This window comes from Protopterus annectens, chromosome 2.part2, assembly GCF_019279795.1.
Source record: "Protopterus annectens isolate FY-2018-M chromosome 2.part2, PAN1.0, whole genome shotgun sequence".
NCBI classification, from domain to species: Eukaryota; Metazoa; Chordata; order Ceratodontiformes; family Protopteridae; genus Protopterus; species Protopterus annectens.
The window spans coordinates 529,816,495-529,828,758 of NC_056730.1; the positions used below are offsets into that span (position 1 = coordinate 529,816,495).

The following is a 12,264-nucleotide window of genomic DNA, read 5'->3' on the forward strand; positions in this document are numbered from 1 at the left end:
ATGTAATGTCCCAGGGATACAGATTTCACTTCCACACGTTGCCAACACCAAGTGGGTGGCCAGACCTACCCCCAAATCAGTGGGCAGAGGCTCAAAAACAAGTACTTTCTCTCTTAAGCATGGGGGCTATTCAACTGGTACCAGAAGAGGAAAAGGGACAAGGTTTCTACTGAGACTTTTCCTGGTACCCAGAAAAGACAATTCATGGCGTCCTATCCTGGACCTGTCTACTCTAAACACCTTTTTGGAGATTCCAAAATTCAAGATGCTGACTCTTCACCAATTACTTCCTATGCTAGGCAAAGATGCCTGGTTGGCAACACTAGATTTAAAAGAAGCATACCTGCACATCCCAATCAGGGAATCTTGCAGAAGATACCTACGCTTCAAAGCAGGCTACACACACTATCAGTTCTCTGCACTGCCCTTTGGCTTATCTACTGCGCCCAAGGTATTCACAAAGTGCCTTGCTCCAGTTATTGCATTTTGCAGGCAAAGAAATATTCAAATATACCCATACCTGGACAATTGTCTAATTCAGGCCGAAAGCCAGGACATACTTTTGAATCATCTAGCCTTTGTACAAAGGATTCTAACTTATCTGGGGTACACCATAAATGAAAAGAAATCACACCCGGTACCCTGTCAACAAATTATATTCCTGGGAGCAAGCTTGAATACAACTTTCCAGATGGCCTATCTCACACCAGAGAAATAAATTCATTTGACAACCTACTTCAAACAAGTGGCCACAAAAACCCTGCTATCTGCAAGACAAATACTGCAAGCCTTGGGGTTCATGGCCTCCTGCATTCTTCTAATTCCATATGCAAGACTGCATATGAGGAAACTATAGTGGTATCTAAAATGCCTATGGTGTCAACATTTTCAGGATCTAGAAGCAATGATTCCTATCATACTTTGCCTACGCCTAGAGTTCCTTTGGTTGGCAGTGGCCTGCCACCAAAACAAAGGATTACCATTCACTCTACCTCCTGCCGCCCAAACCCTAAGAATAGACGCATCAGACTTTGCATGGGGGACTCACCTGGCAGGGAAGTGCATTCAGGGCAAATGGAACCAAAGTCAAATGCACCTGCATATCAATCAAAAAGAAATGTTAGCTGTACAGAATGCTCTGACAGTCTTCAAGGACCACATTCTTCCAGGAGAACTAATGGTAAAGATGAACAAATACCACTATTATGTGGTACATAAACAAGCAGGGGGGTACACATTCTTACCCCCTCTGCAGACTAGCCATGGCATTGTGGAACAAAGCTTTGAGCTACCAAGTGCACCTACAAGCTCAATTCCTGCCAGGAAAGTTAAATACACTAGCAGATGGACTAAGCAGAAACCTCATGAGTGGAAACTGGAACCAAGGATTTTCAACATGTTGACAAGCAAATTGGGGAGCCCAGATATAGACCTGTTTGCCTCTCCCCAGAACTACCAATTGGACAAATTTTGCACAAGGACTCCCCACAAACAAGCCTGGAAAGTGGATGCTCTGTCCTTCAGCTGGAAAAACCTATCAGTCTATGCCTTCCCCCCTCTGCCTCTGCTCTCCAAAGTACTACTACAAATCAAACAGGACAAACCAAGGATGATTTTGATTGCTCCAGACTGGCCACACCAACACTGGTACCCCCTCCTGCGCATTGTGTCACTGTTATCCCCATGGTACCTGCCTCAGACCCCTTCCCTGTTGTCTCAGCAGGAGAACCAGATTCTGCACCCTCAGCTACTAACACTGAACCTTGCAGCTTGGCTAATTACATAATCGCTCCTTTACCATCCCTCAATAAACCTGTGATGGATATCATTTTAGAGGCAAGGAGGCCTAGCACTAGAAAATTCTATGCTGAAAAATGGAAAAGATTCTGTGCCTGGAACCAGTCTCAAGGGATGAGCACAGCAGATGCTTCACAAGGGCCTGTCTTTTTCCTGCATTAAAATCCATGCCTTAGCCATTTCAGCTCATTATAACACAGAACGCACCCCCCTCTTCTCTCATCCACTGCTCAAGCAGTTCCTCAGAGGGGCCAAAATTTGAGACCACCCAGGAGAGCTTCAACCCCAGCCTTGGGACCTTAACTTTGTTTTGGAGAATCTCACTCTACCTCCTTTCGATCCAGCTGCTACTGCAGACTTAAAATTTCTTTCTTGGAAAACAGCTTTTCTTTTAGCAATCACTTCAGCTAGAAGGACATCTGAATTACAGGCCCTTATGGCAGTGTAGCCTTTCTTCATCTTTCATGTGGACAGGGTGTCCTTCAGAACCAATCTATCCTTCATGCCCAGGGTGGTATCCTTTGTGGCTCTTAATCAGTCCGTCCATTCATTTGCCAACCTTCTTTCCCAGTCCACAGAACAAAGGGGAACAGATACAGTATTCCTTAGATGTGCGCAGACAACTCAGATTCTACTTGGACAGGACTAAATCTCAAAGGAAATCTGAACAACTGCTGGTAGCATTTGCTGCAGGGGCAGAGGGGAAGGCTATCTCAAAGCAAACCATTTCTAAATGGATAGGCCATTGCATTAATTTCTGCTATAAGCAACATGGAAAACCTATCCCCCAGGTGATCAGACCTCACTCCACCATGGCTGCATCTACCTCTACAGCCTTTGTCAGAGGCATCCCTAACAGGGACTTCCTAGAAGCTGCTACCTGGAGTTCTGTACATACTTTCACCAAGCATTATTTGCCAATTTTCTTTAAATCCAGAGCTGGCTTTGCCACTGCAGACTTGCAGGGCCTTATAGCTGGTCCTAATTCCTCTCCCAACCACAGCTTTGAGAATCTACCCAAATGTAATGACTGCAACAGTGAAACATGAAAAACATAGTACAGTTGTGTACACTTACCATAAATGTAGATGTTTGAGTGTATTCACTGTTGCAGTCCTGGTTACCCTCCCTCCAGCCCCCTAACTTCTTTTGGCTATACCTGTAACCTCCTTTACTATGCTTAAAAGCCTTTTTGGTGTATTTTCTTTTTTGTTGGAGGTATATCATTATACTTTTATATTTAATTGCTCCCCATTAGGGGGGCACCTGACATCTGGGGCAAGAAAAACTGATGTCATGGTGCCGGCTGCATGTTTTATACCCCTGACGACCTGACGTCATGGAAGAAGGGACAACAACCGATGCAGGACCCAAAACTTCAGGCTGACTTAGGGCTACCTGCAAGCAGATAACCCAAATATAATGACTGCAACAGTGAATACACTCGAACATCTACATTTATGGTAAGTGTACACAACTGTACTTTTAACAAGGACTGTTTGTGCTTTTATAATTTTTTTAGATGACTAAAGTTTAAATAACGTTATAGTTTTTGTGCTCTTTTACATATGCTAAGTTATTAATTCTAGCATATTATTGGTTAGTTTCATTATGTGATATTTGTGGAGGGATATTTAAAACTTGTTTTTTACATATGTAATTGATTCTGAAGAAGTTTGTATGGTAACGAATGAAAATCATGAATCCTATTTTATTTTACGTTATTAAATAGTTGTATTTTTTTCTCAGCTTGGTTTTGAGTTCCTGATACTTCTGGTATTTTTTTGGTTGGTTCTGCATTGCTTAACAGAGATTATGGTGCCCTTAACAAGGTTTTTTTAGCACGCCCTGTGCAATGTTAATATCCGGTCTCAGGCTAGAGAAGGACCTTTAAGTTTTCTCTCTTTCCTGTTTTTGGAGTGTAATTGGACTAAAGGCTGTTAGCTACAGCAGTATACCATAGTTCAGAGATGGGTCCTGGGATTACTGAGTAATCCAGCCCTGACCCCACTGTTCTTTCCATGTGGGAGAGCAGCTTGCTAGATAGCTTTCTGTCTTTTTTTTTTTCATATATTGTATTTCTCTCTCTCTCTCTCTCTCTCTCTCTCTCACTGTTTCTCTGTCACATACACTCTCTTTTTTTTCACTTTTCAAATTCTAAAGATATTTCTCGTCAGAGCAATCCACTTTTTGATGTAGGTTGTGGTGTCTACGGAGAATGGTTATTGGCTAAAGTTTTTCAGCTTCAACTTCAATATCTCTTTCTCAAGGAACATGTTCATTGTGAGTTCCTTGTGTTTCCATTAACTACCTTATGACTTCTGTTCTTGACTGAGCTGAGGATGTAGGCTCTTTTTAAAACATCAAGATGCTGATATCCAAACATAGTAACCAGTATACAGAAGTTGTTAACTGAGGACCACTACCTCACCACATGTGAAACTAACCTCAGAAACAGTACTGAAGTAAATACTGAGGTTGTCTCACTTCATATGGAGGATCTTTCAGATTCATCATTGATGCCCCCTTTCCAGACTATTTATACAGTGTTGGCACAACACCTAGAATTCTAACCCTTAAAGAAATGTAAAAATAACAGCCAAAGTGTATATTTTATATTTGTGTCATTTTATAGGTCACAGTTAGATAATATATGCTGGAACAGTTTTTTCCAAAGCACTAGCATACTAGATCCTGTGCATTTTCTTTGACTTACTTTTAGGGAGATATTAAGTGTCTTTATTTACTTGTTTGGCACTGAATTGGAGGAATAAATCTCTGACTTGTTATTGAGCCACTTCTTTTGTCAGTGGTAGAGGGTTTGAATTGTTCTACCTTCACTTGACCAGACAGTGCTTTGGGCCATTTGGGAATTTGGGCTAGGCTCCTTAATGGTCTCCTGAACTGCATGCCTAGTAACTACCAATTAATTTAAGAGGTAGTTATCAACATAAGAGAAGTAACTGGATTTTTCCAAAGTCTTTCCCTTGCTAGTGAATTGTGGGGGGTCATTTACATGTTTGTGCTGATAAAGCACCTTTGTCTTCCTGAGATTGAATGAGAGCACCAGACTTTCATTGCTTCTGCAGATACTTCAGATGCATCTTTCTGGTCTGTCATGGTAAGCATAACAACGACTTAGTTGTCAGAATGCTGGAGGAAAGTGATAAATACCTAGTACCTCTGGTATTTGAATTCAGACATCCAGGCCTGAAAATCACTTGATCCACTCTGTATTCGGTGCCATTTCTAATGATTAGCTGTCTTTTTGAGGATAAGAATAACAGCCAGAAAGATGAAAACCAGAGATAGGGAGGTATATACCTATCATGCCTCCCAACTGTCCATATTTTCACAGAATGTCCAGATTTCTGCATCATATTTTTGGCCTGTTCCTCATAAAATTTGTTGTTTTCTGACAAATCACTGAGATGATCTGAGGATTGAATTCAGTATATAATGACATACATTTGTGTTTCAGACTTCAGATTCTTCGGATAATGTATGTTAACACAAACGCTGTTAATTTATAAATTTTATAAGAGCAATATCTAGAATCTGTCCCCAATTTTTGGCTTTGTTCCCCCCATTTTGTCGGGCTTTGACCATAGTTCTTGTGTTATAAATGACTTGGAACTTTGATGAATATAGCAAGACAGACAAATTTTGCAGTACCTTCAAGGTGCTTCAAAATGAATGAGGTAAAAGACCTTTGCTGAGTTGGTGAAATCAATAGCAATGGTCTTGGCATTTTTCTTGACTCTGTTCTTGCATCTGCCAGACAGTTAAGCAATATGTCTTTGTTGTATGAGATTGCCTGAGCCCACTGTAGTATTCTGTCCTATTTTATGCAGCAGTGGTGAGGAAGCAATTAAAAATATGCAGGCAACATTTTTTTTAACATTTGAGAAGAAAGTTGTCCTTTAATAATTTCTACATGGACTTGTGTTCATTTATAATGGTAGTAAAGATGTGATTTCCCTTAGGTTCATTAACTTTTCTTCATATGAAGGAGTTTGTGGAGCATAATGTTCTGCTTCCTGCCCCCAGTCTTGGAAGACATTAGTTAGCTTGCCTTATCTGTCATTTTTTTCCTGGCCTGTCTGATGACACATCCTTTTACACTAATGGCATAGAGAGCAACTATACAATGTGTTGACATGGGCATCTGTCACAGAAGACTTGTAGTTCAAGTGTATTTTATCATTTTACTTCATCTAACCTGAATGACGTCCTTTCTTTTGGGAGTGGCTGACTAGGCTTGAAATTGAATGTAGTAGAATTATGTGAGGGTGGATTATTAGTGACCCTTGCAGCCTCGAGAATATCCCACATGCCATATTTATCGGTACAGATTTGGATTTCTTTACACTTTGCTTGTCAGTGTTTTTTCTTTTTTTCTGCTTATAAGTTGCAATATTTTTTTCATCAACAGTTGTATAGCTAACCGGATGAGCACAGGCTGTATGGATAGACATTTTGATGTACTACTAGCAAGCCTCATTTTTATTCATTGTACACAAGACATTGTTGATTTTTTTCCTAAAATCTTTTTTCAACCATTGGCTGCTTATGGGAGTTGCTTTGGATGAGAAATAAGCAACTTTGTAATGAATAAGGTCCTTCATACATATGCATGAGGTAGATTCAGTGACCGCTTAAGCCAAAAAGGCATGCTAAATGATACTGTACTTGATTTGGGAGTATGCCTTCCAGTTTTTCATATAATTTTATAATCTCTTGGGAGCATAGTGAAAGATTAAGAATGATTACGCACTCTGATTGTACAGAAGTAAAATTGATGGGTTTTCATTATAGCAAAATGCTAATTTCTTTCACTCATTAATGGATACTCTTACAAAAGTGTCTGTAAGTGGATTGAGAGGAGTCAGAATGGGAGATGCCTAGGACCTTGTTCCTGTAGCTGACAGAATGAAGGACTTGATGAACCATTGCTTTTGTGATGTGAGTTTATTCATGCATCGGAATATATGTTAGTATGGAATTTGGGGCAGATATACCATCCATCTTGTCTTGGGAAATCAATCAGCAAAAATAGAGCCCAAAAAGCAGCAATATAGCAGAAACAAATATAAAATCCCTTGTGAACAAGGAGCAAAAAATCCAGGCTGAGAATGTATTCCAAAATAACAGCAAGAAATCCACGAATAAATGTTCAGGTACCAGTTTATTAACAGAGGACACAAGCGCTTTCACAGTTGCTTCTTCAGGTGTAACTCCTGCCATAAAAGCACACACCTTATATACTCTTCATAATTAGTCTAAATGATCAATTAACATACTAAAACATTTAAGAAGATAGTACACATAAAAATAATACCTAGTTGAAATGCATTTGTATTACAAGATACACATACTAGAACATTTTAAAAGATGGTACACATAAATACATAAATAAATAAATATTATCTAATTGAAATGCATTTATAATAGTGGACAATTTAGTATGTTAATTGATCATTTAGACTAATTAGGAAGAGTATATAAGGTGTGTGCTTTTATGGCAGGAGTTACACCTGAAGAAGCAACTGTGAAAGCGCTTGTGTCCTCTGTTAATAAACTGGTACCTGAACATTTATTCGTGGATTTCTTGCTGTTATTTTGGAATACATTCTCAGCCTGGATTTTTTGCTCCTTGTTCACAAGGGATTTTATATTTGTCTTGGGAAATGTTGCAGACGCTTTGCTTGCTTGTTTAGTAATATTCTGAACATTCCTAGAAAGTGTTTTAACTTCACACAGGAAATAACTCTGTTTTTACATGCATTACTTTTATCTGGATAATTTACTTTTGTTAAAAGTTTGTTTATTTTCTGCCTCTAGGAAGCTGCACAAGCTTTAATTTATGCCAATATTGCAGGCTCAATACTGGAAAATATTCAGGATAAAGTGAATGAGTACCTAAACAGAGTTGAAGCACTGCACTCTGCAGGTTTGTATGAAACTAATTACATTCTATAGTAAAATAACATAAAATCATAGGATTGTTTTACTTTTATATATGGTAAATTAATTTCCATTTTAGCATTTTTGAATCGCACCTTCCTTGATAGCAAATAGTAAACATGGTTTTCATTAGAATTTGATTGTAAGAGTTCTCTTCAAGTGGACACATTTTGAATTATTGGTCCAGGTTATTCATATATTATCGCCTCCTTCTGAACATAATGCTGAACAGCTTGATTGGTACAGCATCAACAACAACAGCATAGGTATAAAGTGCCAAGTGGGAGGAAGGAACTGATGTCAAAGTAACAGGAAAAGGATTTGAGGGTATTGAGTACATCCGGGTTGGATCACTAAGAGCTGAGCAAGAGGGCAGTGGTAGCAGCAAATTAAATGTTGGAGTATTTCCTTTGAGGGAGGTTTCCAGATACAAATAGTTAATCCCCCTAAACAGCCCTGCCCATACCATACCAAACATACTGATTGCAGTTCTGAAAGCCATATAAGGAAATGAACATCAAGTTGCTGGAAAGAATCCAGAGGAGAGCTATCGGAACGATTTGTGGGATGGGAGAGGAATATGACCAGAGACTGCAGGAGCTAGAGCTCTTCCTGCATGGGAATGGCAGACTCAAGATGAACATGATATGGTGCACCAAATCATGCCAGAGAAGATGATATTCTGAACAGGAAGGACAGAGGGGGGAAAGGGAACATAAGCTGCAGATTCTGGGGATTAAGAACTCTCTGACTCTGTGAAAGAAACTTTTTTTCACAGAGAGAGAGAGAGAGTTGTGGACCAAGTATGGAACTACTACTATAATAGGTGGTGGAAGGAATCCAAAAAGCATTCAAGAGTGCATGGAACAGATGGAAAAAGGTTAGAGACAGAGGGGCAGTAAAATGTTAAGGGATTTATAAGAGCAGACTACAAAGGCTTATTATTGTTTTATGCCATCAAGCAAATGTAATGTAATTTAATTATGTAATCCAAAAGGTACAATATTTCCCTTTATATTCTTTGATTTTATTCTCTGTGTCAGATATTTGAGTCTGTACAAAGTATTAATAGTAAAAAACCATTAGGTGATGCAGTATGTTAAAACATCTGCCACTGTTACAGCATACAAACTGATGCTGTTCTTGCAGAGTTTGAGATTCCCAATAGAGTTATTAGCTACACAGGTAATATGTTGACATGTTGTTTCCAGCATTGGTAAACTGTAACAGACTTTAAAACTTATTAAGCAATACTGCATTGTATGATTCGCAAACATTATCTCAATTTGAATACTTTCTTAAGATGGCTTAAAGAAAATCTTAGTAGCACAGTTTAAGTGCAGTTTTTTTTTGTTGGTCATCCAAGCAGTCATATACTGGTGTGGGATTAAAGTGTGACCAGCCAAATTTGTTTTCGTTAGGTTTTTCTATGTCAATTAAATTCAAGATGGCATGATTGGTTCTTTATCCATATTGATTTAGGTATATTGCCCACTGTGCGCCTTAGTTCAAAATACTCAAGTTTTTTTTTCTGTGCAAGAATTCATATTCTAATTAATTGGAGGTAATTAGGATAACACAGTCATGTAGCCCTTAGAATTGCTACTTCAGGGCTTGCATCTCAGCCCTGATTCCTGCCTGGGGATGTCTTCTTTCTGAGTCTACAGGTCATTTGTTTGTCTGCATATATTTACAGTGGATGCTGCTATTTCTTCCCACATCCTTCAGATCATTGTAGTTGTAGGGTCTGTATTGTAAAGTCGAACAACCAAAATGTCGACTTACCTTTCATCAACACCTAAATGTCAAAGCTGCACTTTATTGAATGGCCAAGTCATCGGTTTCTTTCCAAGGGAAAGAAATCTGTTGGCCGTTCTGTTACATCTGCCCTTTTCCTGACTGTAGTGTGATCTCGGAGTTAGTATATTTAGTTAGGGGGTGTGGGGATGAACCCCCCCCACTTAATAATGTTTATTTTTAATGTGGTGCCCGTTATTGTCTACCAGTTTCTTTATGTTGGAAAAAAATCAATGATTTGGAGTTTTGATGAAGTGCAGCTTCGACATTTATGTGTCAGTCAAAGGTGTTGACATTTTGGTTGTTCGACTTTATATAGTATAGACCCTAGTTGTACATGAGGGGTGTGTATGTATCTGTGCTTTTGTCCTGCGATAGACTGGTTTCTCATCCTAGATGAGTTTCACTTCCTTGAGCCCACAGCTGAGATTGGGTACAGCTATCAGTGACCCAGAATTGGTTAAAGCAGACGGAATGAATAAATTAATTAATGCTTGAATGCACAAATGAATGATAGTTTGATTTTGTGTCTAAAAGGTTCAGCAGTAATTAGGACTTGAAGTTAAGAACATAAGTACAATTTTTTTACATGATCAAATCTATGTCTTGTGTTCAATTTGGGTAAAAGTCATCCTTCAGAATGGCAAAGCAGAAAGTATGAGACAGACCATATGGCACCAACAATTCTGTCATGTAAGACAGACACGTGATGTGCAGGGAAAGTAGTCCAGAAACAGGACGTCAAAGATGATACAAGACAGAGCAGGCAACCAAAGTGTACTCCACAGAACCAGCATCATATACTTATAATAATTGATAGCGTAACTTATTCAGAGAACAAAATTCTATGCTCTTGCTAGCTACATGGTGTCCTTAAATACTTTTAACACTAAAAATCAGATTTCTACTGAAGAAATAGTAAGTCAAGTTGTAGAATTTATATTATAATAAGGGAAACTTTGATTATCAAGCCTATGACATTCTGGCTTTCAAAATGCTTCAAGTATGACTGCTGTAACATCATGTTAATATTTTTTAAGCCCTCTCTTTCTTATATAGGTTCATAGATAGGTACCAGGCTATCGGCCCAAGGGCCTAAGTAAGCCTAGCCAACAAGGTTCCCTGGCTTACACTGCCCAAGAAAGTTGATTTCCTGTGCCCCTGTTGAGCAGAGCCACAGAAGTGATCCCCGGAGTGTATTTCTTATTTCCCATCCACTCATCAAGATTTTTCTTGAAGAGTACTAATGAGGAACTTTGCTTGACATAGATGGGTGGCTTGTTCCAGAGTATAGGAAGTCTCATGGGACAGGAATCTATCCTTCCAGCATATCCTGTTTATTGTGGTGACAAGGTTTAGGTCCATAGAGCATGTAGCTCGGAGGGATTGGGATTTCATTAGGTGTTAGAATAAAATCAGAGGAAAGCAACCCTCCATAGCGACCAATAACCAAAAGCACAGGGTTGCAAGGAAGTCACTGAAACACAAACACGACTTCTGTTGCACAACATAAATAATAGTTATTTTAGCATTTTTTTAAAAAAATGTTTAAACACATGAAGGTGGTTCAATTTTATTGTTATTTAACCAATTTCAGGGCTGGCCACTTGGCACGTAAAAATCAACTGCCAATCATTAGCGGACTGGAGTTCTGCTGTGGCGACCCCTAACCGGGAAAAGCCGCAAGACACAACACAACATTGTATTTTTACACACAGTTTTTTATCTAGTCAAGCATTTTAAGGTAGGGTTGTTTAAGAATTTTGTGGTATTTATGAGATTGTGAATTTTATTGCTTGGATAGGGATGATGGATTTATTTAAGTCTCACTTAGTGTTTTATATATTATTGCTTGTCTGAAGAAGTCTTTAGAGGGATGACAACGTATTTATAGTGTTGGCGTTAATTTGTGGAAGTGACAATAAATTCTATCTTTGGAGCCGTGTTTGTGTTTCAGTGATTTCTTTAGGTGTAGCATGTCCAACAGGTCTGGGTTTAAAGGCAGAGATCTCCTCGGAGTAGGTGATATGCTACAGAGTAAATCTGGAGTTTTTTGAGACAGTCAGTGTAGGGCATCTGTTTGAGGCCAGTAATCCTCTTTGTGTGGTACTTCTGTGGCCTTTCCAGTTGCTGCAGATGTCTTGTGAGGTACATTCCAAAAGGGGCTCTGTACTCTATAATGGGTCGAGTGCCGAGTAGAGGGGATTATCAAAGGAGAGACTACTGTCCATCTGGGTCCCAAGGTCTCTTATCACACATTCTGTGTTAAGTAGACTGCCATTTATGTGGTTGTTCATGGGTGCAGAGTTTTTACCAAAGGGGATGACAATGCACTTTTTGGCATTGTGCTTGAGGCCATGCCTCTGACACCAGGCATCTGTCTCAGTGAAGCCCTTCTGTAGGATGTCCACATCATTTGGGGACTCAACTACGGCTCCTAGTTTGTAGTCATCTGAGAACTTTGTTAGCCAGAGGCCTTCTGTGTTAGCCTGTACCTCAGAGAAGTAGATACCAAGCAGGAGAGGTCCCAGGACTGAACCCTGTGGTACTCCACTTGTCACTGGTTTGAAGTAAGATTTGGAATCTTACAGTGCGTGTTCCTCAGAGAAGTAGATAGCAAGCAGGAGAGGTCCCAGGACTGAACCCTGTGGTACTCCACTTGTCACTGGTTTGAAGTAAGATTTGGAATCTTACAGTGCGTGT

General features: G+C 39.4%; 1 protein-coding gene across 1 annotated transcript in view; it reads left to right on the forward strand.

Annotated features, from left to right (window-relative positions):
* CAPN7 (calpain 7) overlaps positions 1 to 12,264 on the forward strand; it is a 1,011,285-nt gene that overhangs the window by 91,322 nt on the left and 907,699 nt on the right. Inside the window, exon 2 of the mRNA XM_044064001.1 lies at positions 7,642 to 7,750. Coding sequence (XP_043919936.1) covers positions 7,642 to 7,750 — 109 coding nt within the window. The remainder of the gene's footprint in view (positions 1 to 7,641; positions 7,751 to 12,264) is intronic.